Source organism: Vipera berus, assembly GCF_964194415.1.
Source record: "Vipera berus genome assembly, chromosome: 3".
NCBI classification, from domain to species: domain Eukaryota; kingdom Metazoa; phylum Chordata; class Lepidosauria; order Squamata; family Viperidae; genus Vipera; species Vipera berus.
In genome coordinates, this window is record NC_138204.1 from 3,796,240 (window position 1) to 3,817,935 (window position 21,696).

At 47.7% G+C, this 21,696-nt stretch overlaps 1 protein-coding gene across 1 annotated transcript; it reads left to right on the top strand.

Annotated features, from left to right (window-relative positions):
- Positions 1-2,213: 2,213 nt before the first annotated feature.
- On the top strand, positions 2,214-18,051 carry TCF15 (transcription factor 15; the record flags this gene model as incomplete). Its single annotated transcript, XM_081323851.1, has 2 exons — positions 2,214-2,732; positions 17,107-18,051. The coding sequence occupies 2 exons, from the start codon at positions 2,214-2,216 to the stop codon at positions 17,182-17,184; spliced, it is 597 nt and encodes a 198-aa protein (XP_081179977.1). The 3' UTR covers positions 17,185-18,051.
- Between the last annotated feature and the right edge of the window lie 3,645 nt (positions 18,052-21,696).

The window sequence follows — 21,696 nt, forward strand, 5'->3', positions numbered from 1 at the left end:
GCCGCCACCAAGGTCAGGGATGGTCTGCGGGAAATTGGCTGGCTGAGAATGCCAAGGAAACGGAAAGGAAGAAGTTGGGATTGAGAGAGAGAAGGAGATTTGGGTTGGTTAAATTTGGGAGCCTTCCATGAAATCGCAGATCTCGGGGTGTGTGTGTGTGGGGGGGGAATGGATGGCTAATAAATTTTACAAATAAATCCACTACTTGAGTAGGTAGGGGATGTCAGAATATATAAGTATTTTTACTGCATGAAATACAGGCCCTCCTCGACTTACGAGCACAAGTGAGCACAAAATTTCCCTTGCTAAGCAAAACTGCCATTAAGTGAGTTTTGCCAGAATAGAATAGAATAGAATAGAATAGAATAGAATAGAATAGAATAGAATAGAATAGAATAGAATAGAATAGAATAGAATAGAATAGAATAGAATAGAATAGAAAAGAAAATATGGAATGAAATTAGAATAGAATAGAATAGAATAGAATAGAATAGAATAGAATAGAATAGAATAGAATAGAATAGAATAGAATAGAATAGAAAATATGGAATGAAATTAGAATAGAATAGAATAGAATAGAATAGAATAGAATAGAATAGAATAGAATAGAATAGAATAGAATAGAATAGAATAGAATAGAATAGAATAGAATAGAATATATGGAATGAAATAGAATAGAATAGAATAGAATAGAATAGAATAGAATAGAATAGAATAGAATAGAATAGAATAGAATAGAATAGAATAGAATAGAATAGAATAGAAAATATGGAATGAAATAGAATAGAATAGAATAGAATAGAATAGAATAGAATAGAATAGAATAGAATAGAATAGAATAGAATAGAATAGAATAGAATAGAATAGAATAGAATAGAATAGAATAGAATTAAGAATAGAACAGAATAGAACAGAAAGAGTTGGAAGGAATCTTGGGGGTCTTCTGGTCCAGTCCCCCACTCAAGCAGGAGAACCTATTCTATTCTGTAGTCTATTCTATTCTGTTCGATTCTCTATTATATTCTGCATTTTATAATCTTGTATTCTGTATTCTATTCTGTATTTTGTATTCCATTCCATTCTATCTACAATCTGTTAATTCTATTCTGTTCCATTCCACTCTACTCCACTGCACTGCACTCAATTCCATTCCATTCTATCCCATATTTTCTATTCTATTCTATTATGTTCTGTTCCGTTCTGTTCTACAATCTGTCTATTCCATTCCATTCTATTCCGTCTTCTGTATTCTGTTCTGTTCTGTCCTGTCCCGTCCCGTCCCGTCCCTCCCTACGAGGGCGTCTCGCCCGGGCCGCCTGTCAAAAGCGGCCCCGCCACGTGCGCCGCCCGAGCCACCCGGCGGCGCTTCGGCTGCCCCCCCCCCTCCCCACCGCAGCCAAGCTTTTCAATTTCGGAGACCCGAGCAGCCTGGCCGCTTGATTGGCCATCCGGGAGGATGCCGGAGCTGCCCATTGGCGGGCGAAGATGCCCGGCCCGTGGGCTCGGCTCCGCCCAGCGCCTTAAATAGCCGGCGGGCTCGGCGGGCTCCCGCACAGCTGGCTCCCCGCGCGAGCCGGCGGGGCTGCGGGTGGGTGCGTGGGGGAAGCAGCGGCAGCAACAGCAGCAGCAGCAGCAGCAGCAGCTGCAGCTGCAGCAGCGGCTGGCGGCGCTCCGTCCACCCACCCACCCACCCCCTTTTTTTTGGCGTGGTAGGGGGGGTTCAGCAGCAGCAGCAGCGGCTAGCGACGCTCCGTCAACTCACCCACCCACCCTTTTTTGGCGTGGGGGGTCAGCACCAGCAGTAGCAGCAGCAGCAGCAGCGGCCGGCGGCGCTCCGTCCACCCACCCACCTCCTTTTTTTTGGCGTGGTGGGGGGGGGGGTCAGCAGCAGCAGCAGCGGCTGGCGGCGCTCCGTCCACCCACCCACCCACCCCCTTTTTTTGGCGTGGTGGGGGGGGGGGTCAGCAGCAGCAGCAGCGGCCGGCGGCGCTCCGTCCACCCACCCACCCACCCCCTTTTTTTGGCGTGGTGGGGGGGTCAGCAGCAGCAGCAGCGGCTGGCGGCGCTCCGTCCACGCACCCACCCCCGTGTTTTTTTTTGGCGTGGGGGGGGTCAGCAGCAGCAGCAGCAGCAGCAGCGGCTGGCGGCGCTCCGTCCACCCACCCACCCCCTTTTTTCTTTTTTTTTGGCGTGGTGGGGGGGGGTCGTCAGCCATGGCCTTCACCGTCCTGGGCCCCGTGGCCGCCCAGGTGCTGTACCCGGAGCTGAGCCTGCTGTCGGAGGAAGAGGAGGAGGAGGAGGAGGAGGAGGAGGAAGGCCGGAGCGAGAGCGACGCCTCGGAGCGCTCCTACGGCTGCTGCCAGGGCGGGAGCAGCCGCCGCCGCCGCCGCCGCTGCCTCCGAGGCGGTCCGGGCCCGGTGGTGGTGGTGAAGCAGCAGCGGCAAGCGGCCAACGCCCGCGAGCGGGACCGGACGCAGAGCGTCAACACGGCCTTCAGCGCCCTGCGCACCCTGATCCCCACCGAGCCGGTGGATCGCAAGCTCTCCAAGATCGAGACGCTCCGCCTGGCTTCCAGCTACATCTCCCACCTGGCTAACGTCCTGCTCCTGGGCGAGGGATGCCCGGACGGCCAACCCTGCTTCCGCGCCCTCTGCGGGGCCAAGGGCGAAGGAGGGACGGCCGGACCGCCTCGCACCATCTGCACCTTCTGCCTCAGCAACCAGCGCAAAGGGGTGAGTTTTTTCGGGGGGGTGGGGAAGGGGGCCCGCTCTGCCCCGGGCCCGACGGGGCAGGTTCGCCTGGTCGCCCTGGCAGCTGGAAAAAGGCGGGAGGGGGATCCGAAGGGTTCCTAAAAACGACAGCCCTGCGAGGGAGGGAGGGGGGAAAGTGGCTGGAAGAGGAATTTGGCTCCGAGCTCCCCCTCCCCTAGCGCAAGGAGCTTTGGGTGGCTTGGTAGGATTTGCACCTGGAGCTGCGGAATTCGAGTCCTGCACCTGGTCCTTAGAATAAGTCCACCCCCCACCCCCACCCCCACACAGGAGTTGCCTATAGGCTGGGCATTTGGTCCTTCCTTCCTCCCTTCCTCCCTTCTTTCTTTCTTTCTTTCTTTCCCCTTCCTTCCTTCCTTTCTTCCTTCCTTCCTTCTTGCCTTCCTTCCTTCCTTCCTTCCTTCCATCTTTCTTTCTTTCTTTCTTTCTTTCTTTCTTTCTTTCTTTCTTTCTTTCTTTCTTTCTTTCTTTCTTTCTTTCTTTCTTTCTTTTTCTTTCCTCCCTCCCTCCCTCCTGCCTGTCTGCATTTCTCTTTCTTTCTTTCTTTCTTTCTTTCTTTCTTTCTTTCTTTCTTTCTTTCTTTCTTTCTTTCTTTCTTTCTTTCTTTCTTCCTTCTTTCCTTCCTTCCTTCCTTCCTTCCTTCCTTTCCTTTCTTTCCTTCCTTCCTTGCTTCCTTCTTTCTTTCCTTCCTTCCTTCCCTCTTTCCTTCCTTCTTTCCTTCCTTCTTTCCTTCTTTCTTTCTTTCTTTCTTTCTTTCTTTCTTTCTTTCTTTCTTTCTTTCTTTCTTTCTTCCTTCTTTCTTTCTCTTTCTTTCTTTCTTTCTTTTTCTTTTTTTCTTTCTCTCTCCCTCCCTCCCTCCTCTTTTCTCTCTCCACCTTTACTTTGTTTGTATTTCCCCTTCCCTCTTTTTCCCTGCCTCTCATTCTCTTTCTCTCGTTTATCTTTCTTTTCTCTGTTTTCTCTGTCTCTATTTCCCCTCCACTCATTCCCATTCTCTCTCTCTCTCTCTCTCTCTCTCTCTCTCTCTCTCTCTCTCTCTTAGATTTCTCCTCTTTCTCTTTTTTGTCTCACTTTTTCTTTCTTTTTTTCCTCTCCCTTTTTTCTCTGTCACTATTTCACCTCCCTCCCCTTCTTTCCTTCCTTCCTTCCTTCCTTCCTTCCTTCCTTCCTTCCTTCCTTCCTTCCTTCCTTCCTTCCTTCCTTCCTAACAAGCTATAGGGTGCTGGGACTAAAAGGAATATAAATAAATTTGCAAGGTGGAGAGAAGCAAAAATTAATAACATCTGACTGACTGTGCAACTAACCACAATAATAAGCAAGCTAAGTCCTTATTTTGCCTCTGCTTCTTTGGCCTTCTGACCCTCTCTTTACTGGCTTGGAGTCATCCTAAAATGGACTAGTAGAAATGAAAATTAATAGACAGGGAAGGAGGATTCTGGACCACGTACCGAAGGTCTGTCTCCTGTTATTCAGCCATGGCTACAAAAACACATTTATTTATCTATTTGACTTTACTGGCCACCTAACTCCAATTGACATTGGGCAGCCTGCGAAACTGCAGAATCCATAAAAGCAGATAAAAGATCAAACCAAATGGACAGCTCTGATTAAAATAACCTTATTCCCTGCCGCCACCGAGATCACACAAAACGGGCCCCAAACAACAAACCCAGACCTTCATCTATTACGCTGAGATTCGGAGTGGCTAGCAGCGTTCACACAGCCTGCTTAGCTAGGTTGCAGATCTAGCATGCACAACATCCTGATTGGCATCATCCTTGGTGTTAGAATTCAATATTTAAATCACGCTCGTGTGTGCCATGTTCAAAGGCGGGGTTCTTTTGCCAATGAGAAATCAAACCTTGTTTGTTCAGGGCAATCCTGGCCTTCCTGTAAAAGCCGGGTTTCTCAATCTTGGCTACTTTTAAGATGGGTGGACTTCAACTCCCAGAATTCCCCGAGCCAGACACTAGTCTTCAACTCAGCCCCTCTGACTGATGTTGACAAAACAGGGAATTAAAAAGGGGACGAAACTCAATTTTCTGTTAACGAGCAAATAGTGAACAAACAATATTGATGGTCTTTAAGGAGTCCTATAACTTGGCATACAGCCTAGAGTGGCATGGGACGACTTCTAGACACACAATCTTGAATTATGGGTTATGTCCCAAATCTCTGAAAGATAAGTTAGAAGTGGCTGCTGAAATAATTCACGCTCGATTTTCTTTTTGGTAGATAGATGCGCATGGAGCTGGACCTTTGATTAACTCCCCGTTAATTATCTGTTTTGGGTTTTTTTTGATGCAACCTCGCCTGCCAAATATTTTAGTCTATACAGCCCTGACCGAAATTTTGATGAAAATTCCATTCCCACATGCCAAACATAGGAAGGGTTGGGTGGATCTGATGTGGGTGTAAAAAGAGGAAGATTGGATATGCCAGAAAGAACAAAAAAATAAATAATAAAAAAATCTTGTTCTGATGTTTGGGAAGAAAGAAAAAGGCGTGAAGGAAATTTTCGTTTAGGTTTTGCAATTTACCACGGCTGGTGGGCATCTTGGTGTGCCCGCAACTCCACTTTTGCCAAAAAAGGAGGAAAAAAACAGGATAAACATTTGGGCTTACGCATAGCAGTTAACGAAAAAACAGGCATTCCCCCCCAAAGGCTTGAGGACAACTGAAAAAAGTGTGATTTCACTTTAATTACTTCAGCCATCAATTGAAACTAGTTTAACACCCCCAAAAAAGGCAGGCTAGAATTTGCGGAGAAGGTCCGATAGTGGAAAATAATGACATTCTTGATAGTTTCTATCTGGAACACAGGTGAGTGCCTAGACTGGTTTATTTATTTGTATCCTGTATCAAGATGGTGAATATATCCAACTCTCCTTCCTCCTCTTCTTCTGCCCACAACAATCCTGTGAGGTAGGTTGGGCTGAGAGAAAGGAACTGGCTGAAAGTCACCCAGTCCGCTTTCATGGCTAAGGCAGGACTAGAACTCACCATCTCCTGGCGATTGGCCCAAAGTCAACCAGCCCGTTTTCATGGCTTTTTTTGTTAGCTGCAAAGTTGTGTCCAACCCATCACGACCCCACGGACAACGTTCCTCCAGGCCTTCCTGTCCTCTACCATCTTCTGGAGTCCATTTAAGCTCACGCCTACTGCTTCAGTGACTCCATCCAGCCACCTCATTCTCTGTCGTCCCCTTCTTCTCTTGCCCTCCACCTTTCCCAGCATTTGGCTCTTCTCCAGCGAGTCCTTCCTTCTCATTAGGTGGCCAAAGTATTTGAGCTTCAACTTCAGGATCTGGCCTTCTAAAGAGCAGTCAGGGTTGATCTCCTCTAGGACTGACCGGTTTGATCGCCTTGCAGTCCAAGGGACTCGCAGGAATCTTCTCCAGCATTTCATGGCCAAGGCAGGACTAGAACTCACCGTCTCCTGGCGATTGGCCCAAAGTCACCCAGTCTGCTTTCATGGCTAAGGCAGGACTAGAACTCATCGTCTCCTGGCGATTGGCCCAAAGTCAACCAGCCCGTTTTCATGGCTAAAGCAGGACTAGAACTTACCGTCTCCTGGTGACTAGCCCAAAGTCACCCAGTCTGCTTTCATGTCTAAGGCAGGACTAGAACTCACCGTCTCCTGCCTTCTAGCTTGGTGCCTTAACCATTAGATCAAACTGGCCTAGGTTACTAGCATAAACCGTGGTTTGCTGTCCTAGTTGAACCAGGATTAAAAATAGCAGAAGGGAAATCTTCACTCACAGTTTGAGGGGGTCTCCTCTTAATCAAGGGACTAATATCATGCAACTTGCAAAGGATAATTTTTGAAAATGCCAGAGCTTGGATGAGCGGGAATGTCAGATATATATATATATATATATGATCTGCAATTTTATTGCCAAGAACTCCTCCATCACTGAGGATGTTCAAAGTAAGTTAGAAGTAAAAGGATTGGATTTTAGCTTCTCAGTAACCCGTGTGAAGCTCATGAGGAAGGACGATTACTAAGCTGTTGTCTTAATGTGTTCTTTTTCCCTGGGAGAGTGGAAAGAATATAGAAGCTGGAAGGGACCCTGGAGGTCTTCTAGTCCAGCCCCCTGCTCAAGCAGGAGAACCTAGACCATCTTAGACAAGTGATTGTCTAGTCTCTTCTTAAAAACCTCCAGTGATGGAGCGCCCATGATTTCTGGTGTCCAGCTGTTCCACTGGTTGATTGTCCTCACTGTCAGGAAGTTTCTCCTTAATTCCAGGTTGCTTCTCTCTTTGGTCGGTTTCCAACTGTTGTTTCTCGTCCTTCCCTCTGGTGCTTTGGTGAACAACCTGCCCCCCTCTGCCTTGTGGCAGCCCCCCAAATACCGGACACTGCTATCCTGTCTCCCCTATTTCTTCTTTTCTTTAGACTAGCCAAACCCAAGTCCCGCAGCCGTTCTTCGTATGTTTTAGCCTCCGGGCCTTGGATCACCTTAGTTGCTCTTCTCTGAATTTTTTCCCCCAAACTCTCAACATCTTTTTTGCGATAGGGTGACCAAAATTGGCTGCAGCGTTCCAGGGAAAACTTGCTAAAAACAATCCTTGGCAAAAAAAGAAAAAAAAAAAGGAACGGGTCACCCTCTATAATGACCTTTCTGTGCAAATGAACCGTCGGGTTATTCGCCCGTATTTAGGGCAAGCGAGGAAATATCAGTCAAATCGATGGGGAAAAATAAAAATTAAAAATCAAGAGATCTCTGCCCCTTTTCAAGAGGGCAATGCTAGAATCCAGAATCACGAAGAATCACTGTCCGAAACCAAATTTCTCAAGTTGGTTTGGGACAGACCAAAGAGGATGTTTCTTTGCACGGCGGGTAAACACTTTTTACAGGGCTCCTTCCCACTAGATACGAGCTGGCAGTGACCAATGACTGCCCAAACTAACCATGGTTTAAGGTAGCGCCCGAGGCTACTGTCACAACCTGGGCTCGCCTTGATATTCTTCCTTCATAGTGGCCACCAACTAATTTAAGGAAAAATACACCGTACAAAATACCCATTGCTCACGGATAACACAGGTCAAAGTGAAAAATCGCCCATGCGGGTTGAAATAACCACCGATAGGGGAGAATATTTGTCGCTCAGGGTTGAAGTCTGAGGTCCTTGAAACACAAAAGTCACACATTTTTTACAAACCGGGATGAACTGAGCGTTCTCTGCCAGACACCGGAGCACGATAAAGCTTGGTTCACATCGACTGGCTTTTTAAGGATTCAAGGCCTGAACGGTTAAGGAAACTGGGTGTGTCTTGTCTGATGAAGAGAAGGTTTAGCGCAGGGGTAGGCAACCTCGGCTCTTTTATGACTCGTGGACTTCAACTCCCAGAATTCCTGAGCCAGCATGGGGGAACTATGGCCCCCTCATGACTCGTGGACTTCAACTCCCAGAATTCCTGAGCCAGCATGGGGGAACTATTGCCCCTTCATGACTCGTGGACTTCAACTCCCAGAATTCCTGAGCCAGCATGGGGGAACTATGGCCCCTTCATGACTCGTGGACTTCAACTCCCAGAATTCCTCAGCCAGCATGGGGGAACTATGGCCCCTTCATGACTCGTGGACTTCAACTCCCAGAATTCCTCAGCCAGCATGGGGGAACTATGGCCCCCTCATGACTCGTGGACTTCAACTCCCAGAATTCCTCAGCCAGCATGGGGGATCTATGGCCCCCTCATGACTCATGGACTTCAACTCCCAGAATTCCTCAGCCAGCATGGGGGAACTATGGCCACTTCATGACTCGTGGACTTCAACTCCCAGAATTCCTGAGCCACCATGGGGGAACTATGGCCCCTTCATAACTCGTGGACTTCAACTTCCAGAATTCCTGAGCCAGCATGGGGGAACTATGGCCCCCTCCTGACTCGTGGACTTCAACTCCCAGAATTCCTGAGCCAGCATGGGGGAACTATGGCCCCCTCCTGACTCGTGGACTTCAACTCCCAGAATTCCTGAGCCAGCATGGGGGAACTACCGCCCCCTCATGACTCGTGGACTTCAACTCCCAGAATTCCTGAGCCAGCATGGGGGAACTATGCCCCCCTCATGGCTTGTGGACTTCAACTCCCAGAATTCCTCAGCCAGCATGGCTCAGTTTGGAAACCTCCCTTTCCCCTCAGCTTGGCTGTCTCAGGAATTCTGGGAGTTGAAGTCCATGAGCCATAAAAGAGCCGAGGTTGCCTACCCCTGGTTTAGCGTGACATGAGTACTTGAGGGGATGTCCCAGAGAAGAAGAGGTCAACTTATTCTCCAAAGCACCCCAGGTCAAGACAAGAAGCAATGGGTGGAAGCTGGTCAGAAGGAAATCCAGCCTGGAAATAGGGGAGACGCAAAGGTGCTTTTTTTCAAGAGTCAGCTGGACTTTCTTGTTTTTAACAGAAGAACAGAGATGGGAGGGACCTCGGAGGCCTTCTAGTCCAACCCCCTGCCCAGGCAGGAGAACCATTTCAGACAAACGGTTGTCCAGTCTCTTCCAGTGACGGAGCACCCACAGCTTCTGGAGGCAAGCTGTTATACCGGTTAATTGTTTTCACCCGTAGGAAATTCCTCCTTAGTTCTAGGTTGCTTCTCTCCTTGATTATTTTCCATCCTTTGCTTCTTGTCTTGTCTTCCGGTGGAGGATGGCGACAGTCCCCATTCACCAGATTAGATTGAAGACGTTTCGCTTCTCGTCCCAGAAGCTTCTTCTGGTTCTGACTGGATGGTGGGGAATGGAAGGACTTATACTCCTTGCAGAGAGCTGGTCCTTTGCCTTCTTTGAGAGGGTCGTTGAGGCCACCTGGACTTTTACCTGTGTCCTCAGGGTCACCTGAATGGTGCAAATGAGTGTGGAGCTTTCTTGGTTGTGGGTGCTCCAACACTGGAAGTTTTTAAGAAGAGACTGGACAGCCATTTGTCTGAAATGGTATAGGACAGGGTTGTCAAACTGCCAGCCCAAAACCGCGCCCACCGCATTGCCGATACATTGCGCGACGTCACGAGATGTCACGAGTTTGACATGTCTGGTATAGGGTTTCCTGCCTGATCAGGGGGTTGGACTAGAAGACCTCCAAGGTCCCTTCCAACTTTTTACTACTACTACTACTACTACTACTACTACTACTACTATTATTATTATTATTATTATTATTATTATTATTATTATTATTATTATTATTATTATTATTATTATTATTATTATTATTCCAAGCCCATATATCTGAATGAACTCATATAGGTTCAGCTTTTTGTTGTTAAGTCGTGTCTGACTCTTGCAACTGCATGGACCATGGAAAGCCAGGCCCGTAGTCCTCCACCATCTCCTGGAGTTTGCCCAGGTTCAGGTTCATTGCATCGGTTATCTAACCATCTCTTCCTCTGCCGTCCCTTTCGCCTTTCATCTTCCCCAACATCAGGGCCTTTTCCAAGGAGTCCTGCCTTCTCATTTGATGGCCCAAGTGTTTGAACTTCAGCTTCGGCGTCTGTTCTTCCAAAGAACGGTCAGGGCGGACCTCTTTTAAGGATTGACTGCTTAGATCTCCTTCAGGTCCAAGGGACTCTGAAGAGTCTGTTCTGTTCCAGCCTACGACCGGCCCTGTTTGCGTGTCAGGGACAACCCCTTTTTCCTTTTAACGATCCATAGGCTGGAAAAAAAAACCCAACCCAAATTTATTTACAGTTCCAAATAATAAAGTCTTTCAAACAAAAAAGCAGCAGCATATTTTCTTCAACCAAAAATACATGATTGAAAACATCCAACAAGAGCCAAACAAGAGTCAAACAGATTAGCAAGAACAGACCAGGATTCTCTTTGCATGTCTCCGAACGGTTGCCTTCAGCAACCAGCCCTGCCCACACCTTCCCCTTTTATTATCAGTCCCAAGGCGTGGCTTCTCACTGCCTTCTCCTCCTCTCACTGAGTTGCCTCATTGATTTGCTCTGCTCGGCTCTGCTGGATTGCCTTCTGCTTCTAGCGTCTCTGAACAGATTCAGCTGTGACTCCTCTGAGTCCGACACCACCTCCTCACACAGCTGAGCCTCATGAGGAACATGACTGGAGGGGCCAGGCTGAGAGTCCTGCAGTGCATCAGAGCCTCCCTCCGACACCAAAGGCTCTCCAAACCCCTCCTCCTCCTCCTCCTCCTCCTCAGATTCCTCCGACTCAGCTGCTGGGAGCACAGGCTGACACTGAATCACAACAGAGTCTTCTCCAGCCCCCCAATTCAAAAGCATGAATTCTTCGTGCTCAGCCACCCTTATGGTCCAATTCTTGCAGCCGCACAGGGCTGTTGTTCAGTTACTAAGCCATGTCCGACTCGAGGCAACCCCATGGACCTTAGTTGGAGATGCAGACGACACAGACTCATCCCCATCATCCTGCGCCCGTCTTCAACCATGAAGGGACCCAGGGCAGAAAAACATCCTGCAGCCAAGAAGGCTCCCCACCCATTTGCACCACTCAGGTGACTCTGAGGACGCAGGTCAGCCTCCAGGTGGCCTCAGCGACCTTCTATTCTATTCTATTCTATTCTATTCTATTCTATTCTATTCTATTCTATTCTATTCTATTCTATTCTATTCTATTCTATTCTATTCTATTCTATTCCATATTTCCTATCCTATCCTATCCTATCCTATCCTATCCTATCCTATCCTATCCTATCCTATCCTATCCTATACTATATTATACTATACTATACTATACTATACTATCCCATACTATCCCATACTATCCCATACTATCCCATACTATCCCTATTGTACCTAAAAGTAAATTAAATAGGGAAGTGATGAACCAGTCCAAATATTCTTTTAAATTGTTCAAGAACTCCTTAACTCTCAAGAGCACAGATATGCTGGCTGGGGAATTCTGGGAGTTGAGGGTCCACACCTCCTAAAGTGGCCAAAGTTGAGAAACATTGTGTTAGAGAGTTTTTTCTAAGTTAGAGCAATCACAATCTCACTGCTTTGTTTTGCTCTCTTTACTGTCTTGCCTAATATTCCAAGGTAAACTGCCCCTGCAAACGGAGGATCTGGTAAAGCTTGCAGTCACTTATTTTTTTCCTTTTCCAGCTCTGAGATTCTGACAAACAAATACTTGGGGGCAGTTTAAAAATAGTCCTTTCTAGAAATGGAACGGGATTTCATACAACTTGGGCTTAGATAACAGGATAACCCTGGAGGTCTTCTAGTCCGACCCCCTGCTCAAACAAGAGGCTGTCCAGACTCTTCTTAAAAGCCTCCAGTGATGGAGCACCTACAACTTCTGGAGGCAAGCAGTTCCACTGATTAACCGTTCTCACTGTCAGGAAATTTCAACTTAGTTCTAGGTTGCTTCTCTCCTTGATTAGGAAGATGAGAAGAGGGAGGTGGGAAGGATAGATAGGAAGGAAGGAAGGAAGGAAGGAAGGAAGGAAGGAAGGAAGGAAGGAAGGAAGGAAGGAAGGAAGGAAGGAAGGATAATTAGGGAGGGAGGAAGTTTGATGGGAAGGAAGGATAGTTAGGGAGGGAGGAAGTTTAATAGGAAGGAAGGAAGGAAGGAAGGAAGGAAGGAAGGAAGGAAAGAAAGGAAAGGAAGGAAGGAAGGAAGGATAATTAGGGAGGGAGGAAGTTTGATGGGAAGGAAGGAAGGATAGTTAGGGAGGGAGGAAGTTTAATAGGAAGGAAGGAAGGAAGGATAATTAGGGAGGGAGGAAGTTTGATGGGAAGGAAGGAAGGATAATTAGGGAGGGAGGAAGTTTGATAGGAAGGAAGGAAGGATAGTTAGGGAGGGAGGAAGTTTAATAGGAAGGAAGGAAGGAAGGATAATTAGGGAGGGAGGAAGTTTGATTGGAAGGAAGGAAGGAAAGATAATTAGGGAGGGAGGAAGTTTGGGAAGGAAGGAGAGGGAGGGAGGGAGGAAGTTAGGAAGGAGGGAAGGAAGGAAGGATAATTAGGGAGGAAATTTGATGGGAGGGAAGGAAGGAAGGAAAGATAATTAGGGAGAGAGGGAGGAAGTTTAATGGGAAGGAAGGAAGTTCCAACCTTGTTTTCAACAGGTATAAACAAGCTCATTATCCCTACTTCCTTTTTGGTATTACAGAAATCCCTTCAGCCCTTTATTTCATCCCATTTCATCAAATCCATGCTGGCTGGGGAATTCTGGGAGTTGAAGTCCACCCGTCTTTCTTAAAAGTCGCCAAGGTTGGGAAGTAACTGCTCTAAAGGCTATTTTTGTACAGGCCTGGAACCCCCGGGCCAAAGGCAGAATTCCACATGACCCCAGGGGTATTTGCGGTGCTGTTTTTCCAGCTGTGCTTGGTCGAAAACCTTGTGGGACAAGGGGCGTGGCTTTGCAAATAAGCTCCCTCTCTTCCCTTCACACACACACACACACACACACACACCCCGTGGAAAGCCATTGGACCTTAGCATGGGAAGCAGCTGGGATTCCAGGCTGTTCTGGATTCCGATGACATCTCAACCTCTGCTAGGGCAACTTTCGCTGAGATCATCGGCTGGATTCCAGGAAAGGCCGAACACCGATTTTCCAGGTCCCCTTTAGCCTCAAGCCCTTCTCAAGAGCTCAGAGCCAGGAAGAGGCAAGAATGTGCATTCACACGTAGGTGTCGATGGAGATTCTCAGGCATCCAGGTCATGGCTGTCCCAAAGGTGCTTTCCCCCCCCCCCCCGCTTTTCTTCGAAAAGGCAACTAAGCTTATTCTCCAAAGTGCCTGAAGGTAGAACAAAAAGCAACGGATGGAAACTAACCAAGGAGAGAAGAAGCAACCTAGAACTAAGGAGAAATTTCCTGACAGTGAGAACAATTAACCAGTGGAACAACCTGCCTCCAGAAGCAGTGAATGCTCCAGCACTGGAGGTTTTTAAGAGACTGGACAACCATTTGTCTGAAGTGGTATATAGGGTTTCCTGTCTGAGCAGGGGGTTCGACTAGATGACCTCCAAGGCCCCTTCTAACTCTGTTATTATATGTTCTGTTCTGTTCTGTCCTACTACCCTATCTGTAGTTCTGTACTATCCTATCGTATCCTAGCCTATCCTACAATCTGTTCTATTCTATTCTATTCTATTCTATTCTATTCTATTCTATTCTATTCTATTCTATTCTATTTTATATTGTATTTTATTAATTTTATTAATTAATTAATTAATTTAATTTCTATACCACCCTTCCATCCCATCCCATCCCATCCCATCCCATCCCATCCCATCCCATCCCATCCCATCCCATCCCATCCCATTCTATTCTATTCTATTCTATTCTATTCTATTCTATTCTATTCTATTCTATTCTATTCTATTCTATTCTATTCTATTCTATTCTATTCTATTCTATTCTATTCTATTCCATGATTCTATTCTATTCCATGATTCTATTCTATTCCATGATTCTATTCTATTCTATTCTATTCTATTCTATTCTATTCTATTCTATTCTATTCTATTCTATTCTATTCTATTCTATTCTATTCTATTCTATTCTATTCTATTCTATTCTATTCTATTCCATTCCATTCCATTCCATTCCATTCCATTCCATTCCATTCCATATTTTCTATTCTTCTATTCTATTCTATTCTATTCTATTCTATTCTATTCTATTCTATTCTATTCTATTCTATTCTATTCTATTCTATTCTATTCTATTCTATTCTATTCCATTCCATTCCATTCCATTCCATTCCATTCCATTCCATATTTTCTATTCTATTCTATTCCATTCCATTCCATTCCATTCCATTCCATTCCATTCCATTCCATATATTCTATTCCATTCCATTCCATTCCATTCCATTCTATTCTATTCTATTCTATTCTAATTTCATTCCATATTTTCTATTCTATTCTATTCTATTCTATTCTATTCTATTCTATTCTATTCTATTCTATTCTATTCTATTCTATTCTATTCTATTCTATTCCATTCCATTCCATTCCATTCCATTCCATTCCATTCCATTCCATTCCATTCTAATTCTAATTCTAATTCTAATTCTAATTCTAATTCTATATTGTATTTCTATTCCATTCCATTCCATTCTAATCCTTTCTTTGTTTTTCCTTGAAGGCGTTTCACTTCTCGTCACTTCTGAAGAAGCTTCTTGGATGAGAAGCGAAATGTCTTCAAGGCAAAAGCAAAGAAAGTCCAGTTGCCCTTTGGGGGGAAAAAAAGCACCTTTGGGACATTCACACATTCTACTCTGCACCGTTGCTGAAGCCAGAGGTGCAATTGCTTGTGGGGATCCAGCCTCTCCTTGGCAGGAAGACTTTCAGTCTCCTCTCTAGTGTTGGCTAATTGGGAAAGAGCCCTGAGTAACACAGTCGGAAGGGACCTTGGAGGTCATCTAGTCCAACCCCCTGCTCAGGCAGGAATCCCTATACCATTTCGGACAAATGGCTTTTCCAGTCTCTTCTTAAAAACTTCCAGTGTTGGAGCATTCACAGCTTCTGGAGGCAGGTTGTTAATAATAAAGCCGGAAGGGACCTTGGAGGTCCTCTAGTCCAACCCCCTGCTCCAGCAGAAGACCCTAGGCCAGAGGTAGGCAACCTTGGCTCTTTTATGACTTGTGGACTTCAACTCCCAGAATTCCTGAGTCAGGTGTGCTGGCTCAGGAATTCTGGGAGTTGACGTCCACGAGTCATAAAAGAGCCAAGGTTGCCTATCCCTGCCCTAGGCCATCCCGGAAAAATGGCTGCCCAGTCTCTTCTTGAAAACCTCCAGTGCTGATCATTGGATCCAGCGATGATTCAGTGGAAGCTGGTCAGAGGGCGATCCAACCTGGAAATCTGGAGGAATTTCCTGACAGGGAGCATAATTAAACAATGGAAGAGCTTGTGGGTGCTACAGTACTGGACGTTTTCAGGTCGGGGTGCAACTTAACAACTGCTTTGCTTAACAGCGGAAATTGTGGTCCCAACTGCCATCATAAATTGAGGAGTAGCTGTAATTGCTGCATTCTCTTAACAACCACTGCAAAAACAACAAAAACAAAAAAATGTGGTCCAATCGGATGGTGACAGTTTACCACCATCACGACTTACAGCAGCAGTCTTCAAACTTGGCCATTTTGTAACTGGTGGTCTTCAACTGCTGGCTGAGGAATTCTGGGAGTTGAAGTCCACAGGTCACCAAAGGGCCATGTTTGAAGACCCCCCCCCCGACTTACAGGCTTTGCTTCTAAGCACTGGGGAATTCTGGGAGTTGAAGTCCACACCGCTTAAGGTTGCTAGGCTTGGCAAACCCTGCCATCATTGTTGGTTAGTTGTAGGACAATAGGATGAGCAGATTGAAGATAGAAAGAGGGAATAATTGATAAGCTGCAATGCCTAGACAGAACTGGAAAGCTGGATGCTTTCTTTAGATTCAGACATGTTGTGCTTGAACTGTGATTTTTTGTAAGCCACTGTGACTTGGATTCACACGTTACATTATTCAGCATGAAACACACTGGTATAAATGGGCAAAGCACACTTGGATTTAGGACGATGTAGGAACTCAATACCTCTGCACTTCGGATTTGTGAAATTTTCCTTCTCCAAGAGGCACCTGGATAATCACATATTCTGTCTGTCTGTCTGTCTGTCTGTCTGTCTGTCTGTCTGTCTGTCTATCTATCTATCTATCTATCTATCTATCTATCTATCTATCTATCTATCTATCTATCTATCTATCTATCTATCTGCCTACATCTATCTGTCTGTCTAATCACATATTCTATCTTGTCTGTCTGTCTGTCTGTCTGTCTGTCTGTCTGTCTGTCTGTCTGTCTGTCTATCTATCTATCTATCTATCTATCTATCTATCTATCTATCTATCTATCTATCTATCTATCTATCTATCTATCTCTGCTCTCTCTCTCTCCCTTTGGCTCTATCTCAGAGGTCCCCAACCTTTTGGGCCCCAGGGACCGGTTCCGTGGAGAGAGGTTTTTCCACGGACTGGAGAGTGCGTGGCTTTGTGTGCTGCCTGCATCCCGTGGATGGAGCTTTGCTTGTTTGCGAGGACCAGATGCTGGCATGCTGCAGCCCGGCACTGGTCCACAAACCGGGGGTTGGGGACCCCTGTTCTATCTATCTGCGTCTCTATTTCTGTCTGTCTATTCTACCCCACTTATAGAGAAGTTTATTTTATTCTTTTATTTATTGGAAAAAAAAACCACACGTTTAAAATGAACCAAACTACTGTTGAGATTCATAGAAAGTTGGATTCTCTCCCTTGCGCCCCATCCCCACCCCACCCTCCCGAGCTGGAGCCCAGAGGACAGTGTAGGAAGGCCTGGCGGGCTGACTCTATGGAAGAGGCAACTCAACCGTTTCTCCTCTTCCGTCTAGGGCAGCCGGAGGGAACTCGCTGGCGGCAGCTGTCTAAAAGCCAGAGGCGGGAATCAGGTGAAGATGCTGCGGCGGTGAGCCCTGGACACTCGTCTGTCGGAGAAGGCCAGCCAAAGGGAGATCCGTGCCTTGGACGACCGGATTTTGTCTTCCTGACTGGGACAGTTGGGGGCCACGGAACCTGATGGTGCTGACGGGTACCAAGAGGGGCTTCGTGGTCGGGACTCGGAGGAGACCGTGCAGGAGGAAAGATCCTGTCGATTGCAGCCAGGGATCGGGTCTGCAATGGAGGGACCACGCAGCCCAGCCACGGACTCCGGTCGGACCTCAGGGTGACTCTCACCTATTTCAGGGACCACGGCTGGAGCTGGGAGAGCAAGGACGGGAAGAGGGCCAGCCCTGCTGGATTGGGGGCGGGGGTCTCTTTGAAAGGACAGTCTCGAAACTCGGCTCCAGATGTTACTTCCGCAACGTTCTCCGACCTCGTTTCCCGACTCTTCCAGCTGCTGGCCCTGCTGCTTACTGACTGAGGGATTTTTGGAAGTGGGATGTTTTTGGGGGTTTTTTTTGCTTTTTTTGCAGGGCGAGTTGAGTGGATCCGGGATGGCGGGTAGCCAGGAGTTTGGTTGCAGTCGATCCGAGATGAACAACGCGTCTTTGCTCAAAAGCAGAAGCTTTTCTTTGTTTGTGTGTGTGTGTGTGTGTGTGTGTTTCTCACGAAAGCTCCTGCTTTGGAAAGAAGACGTGTTTGTCGTCGGGGAAAAAACCACGCGGACAGATTCCCTCTGGATCTGGCGTTGGAAGAGCTGGGGGGGAAGAAAAAAAAATAAGACGAGAGGGAACGGTTGGAAGACGACTTGACCTCGCTTGCTGAAATATGAGGTCACCGTTGTAAAGTTGTTTCCTTATTCCGACCGGCTTAAAAATAAAGAAAATATGTGGTTTTCCCCCCCTCCCCACCCTCTTATCCCTGTGCAATTCTTCATCACTTCCCCTTGTTTGTTCCTGGTGTTTCCCCCGCGAAATAACACAAGCCCACATCCTTACATGGAGAAACAGCCCAGAGAGATAAGAGACTGGGTCAGCTTTGGTTATTTCTAGAGAAAAGGGACAAACAGATGGGTCATTTTTTTTATGTCCTTGACTTAAACCACAACTGAGGGTAACATTTCTGTGGCTAAATGAGACTTTTACGTCAGGTTTCCGACATGTATGGCCATAGTTCCCCCATGCTGGCTCAGGAATTCTGGGAGTTGAAGTCCACCAGCCATGAAGGGGCCATAGTTCCCCCATGCTGGCTGAGGAATTCTGGGAGTTGAAGTCCACCAGCCATGAAGGGGCCATAGTTCCCCCATGCTGGCTGAGGAATTCTGGGAGTTGAAGTCCACCAGCCATGAAGGGGCCATAGTTCCCCCACGCTGGCTGAGGAATTCTGGGAGTTGAAGTCCCCAAATCATGAGGGGGCCATAGTTCCCCCATGCTGGCTCAGGAATTCTGGGAGTTGAAGTCCACCAGCCATGAAGGGGCCATAGTTCCCCCATGCTGGCTGAGGAATTCTGGGAGTTGAAGTCCACCAGCCATGAAGGGGCCATAGTTCCCCCATGCTGGCTGAGGAATTCTGGGAGTTGAAGTCCACCAGCCATGAAGGGGCCATAGTTCCCCCACGCTGGCTGAGGAATTCTGGGAGTTGAAGTCCACCAGCCATGAAGGGGCCATAGTTCCCCCATGCTGGCTGAGGAATTCTGGGAGTTGAAGTCCACCAGCCATGAAGGGGCCATAGTTCCCCCATGCTGGCTGAGGAATTCTGGGAGTTGAAGTCCACCAGCCATGAAGGGGCCATAGTTCCCCCATGCTGGCTCAGGAATTCTGGGAGTTGAAGTCCACCAGCCATGAAGGGGCCATAGTTCCCCCACGCTGGCTGAGGAATTCTGGGAGTTGAAGTCCACCAGCCATGAAGGGGCCATAGTTCCCCCATGCTGGCTGAGGAATTCTGGGAGTTGAAGTCCACCAGCCATGAAGGGGCCATAGTTCCCCCATGCTGGCTGAGGAATTCTGGGAGTTGAAGTCCACCAGCCATGAAGGGGCCATAGTTCCCCCATGCTGGCTGAGGAATCCTGGGAGTTGAAGTCCACCAGTCATGAAGTGGCCATAGTTCCCCCATGCTGGCTCAGGAATTCTGGGAGTTGAAGTCCACCAGTCATGAAGGGGCCATGGTTCCCCCATGCTGGCTCAGGAATGCTGGGAGTTGAAGTCAACCAGTCATGAAGGGGCCATGGTTCCCCCATGCTGGCTCAGGAATTCTGGGAGTTGAAGTCCACCAGTCATGAGGGGGCCATAGTTCCCCCATGCTGGCTGAGGAATTCTGGGAATTGAAGTCCACGAGTCATGAGGGGGCCACAGTTCCCCCATGCTGGCTCAGGAATTCTGGGAGTTGAAGTCCACGAGTCATGAGGGGGCCATAGTTCCCCCATGCTGGATGAAGAATTCTGGGAGTTTAAGTCCACCAGCCATGAAGGGGCCATAGTTCCCCCATGCTGGCTGAGGAATTCTGGGAGTTGAAGTCCACCAGCCATGAAGGGGCCATAGTTCCCCCATGCTGGCTGAGGAATTCTGGGAGTTGAAGTCCACCAGCCATGAAGGGGCCATAGTTCCCTCACGCTGGCTGAGGAATTCTGGGAGTTGAAGTCCACCAGTCATAAAAGGGCCACGTTTGGAGATCCCTGCCCTAGAAGGAACAGGTGTCACGTTTCCGACATGTATGGGCTTTTCAAGCGACTCTGAGGCACTGTTTACCTTAAAAGTCCTTTGTTTAGCCTAATACACCGGCAAATGCTTGCTCGAAAGCATTCACATCTTGGTTTATGGAGGAATAGCTCTGAACACCAGCTAAAGCATATCACCCCCTTTTGTCTAGGCCAGGGTTTTTCAAATTGGCTGACTTTAAGAGAGGGGGGAGGGTGGACTTCAACTCCCAGAATTCCCCATTGAGAAATTATTGGAGTTGGAGTCCACCCCTCTTAAATCATGCCAGCTGGAGGATTCTGGGAGTCAAAGTTCTCTCCTCTTAAAGCATGCTGGCTGGGGAATTCTGGGAGTCGAATCCTCCCCTCTTAAAGCATGCTGGCTGGGGAATTCTGGGAGTCGAAGTCCACCCCTCTTAAAGCATGCTGGCTGGGGAATTCTGGGAGTCGAAGTCCACCCCTCTTAAAGCATGCTGGCTGGGGAATTCTGGGAGTCGAAGTCCACCCCTCTTAAAGCATGCTGGCTGGGGAATTCTGGGAGTCGAAGTCCACCCCTCTTAAAGCATCCTGGCTGGGGAATTCTGGGAGTCGAAGTCCTCCCCTCTTAAAGCATCCTGGCTGGGGAATTCTGGGAGTCGAAGTCCACCCCTCTTAAAGCATCCTGGCTGGGGAATTCTGGGAGTCGAAGTCCACCCCTCTTAAAGCATCCTGGCTGGGGAATTCTGGGAGTCGAAGTCCACCCCTCTTGAAGCATCCTGGCTGGGGAATTCTGGGAGTCGAAGTCCACCCCTCTTAAAACATCCTGGCTGGGGAATTCTGGGAGTCGAAGTCCACCCCTCTTAAAGCATCCTGGCTGGGGAATTCTGGGAGTTGAAGTCCACCCCTCTTAAAGCATCCTGGCTGGGGAATTCAGGGAGTCGAAGTCCACCCCACTTAAAACATCCTGGCTGGGGAATTCCGGGAGTCGAAGTCCACCCCTCTTGAAGCATCCTGGCTGGGGAATGCTGGGAGTCGAAGTCCACCCCTCTTAAAGCATCCTGGCTGGGGAATTCTGGGAGTCGAAGTCCACCCCTCTTAAAGCATCCTGGCTGGGGAATTCTGGGAGTCGAAGTCCACCCCTCTTGAAGCATCCTGGCTGGGGAATTCTGGGAGTCGAAGTCCACCCCTCTTAAAACATCCTGGCTGGGGAATTCTGGGAGTCGAAGTCCACCCCTCTTAAAGCATCCTGGCTGGGGAATTCTGGGAGTTGAAGTCCACCCCTCTTGAAGCATCCTGGCTGGGGAATTCAGGGAGTCGAAGTCCACCCCACTTAAAACATCCTGGCTGGGGAATTCCGGGAGTCGAAGTCCACCCCTCTTGAAGCATCCTGGCTGGGGAATGCTGGGAGTCGAAGTCCACCCCTCTTAAAGTTCCCAAGTCTGAAACACACTGGTCTAGGGAATGGCTCTTGCAAATATCCATTGAGGTCATCTCTCTCTACAGATGGGATAATTGCTGATAACAAGGTGCAAACCCCGACTGATTACTGCAGTGAAGTCTTGTCATCTAAATGCAGTCATAACGTTCATAACATTCATAACAAGTCATAACATTCGACTTATGGATGGCCAATCAGGAATGATGCTTGCTCGTGCTGGCAACGGTAAAAGTGGCCTTGGAAAAATGATGGGGCACTTTGATCGTGCGTCGGGTGGCCAAAATGTGGTACCTTCTTGTTCCAGGGAAGGCCCCCAACCTTCGCTCCTTCCGACGTGATCTAAAGACCTATTTATTTGAACAAGACGGCCTGGTCTGATGGGTTTTGGGATTTTTATTATGTTTTTATGTATTTATCTGTTTTATTGGGCAT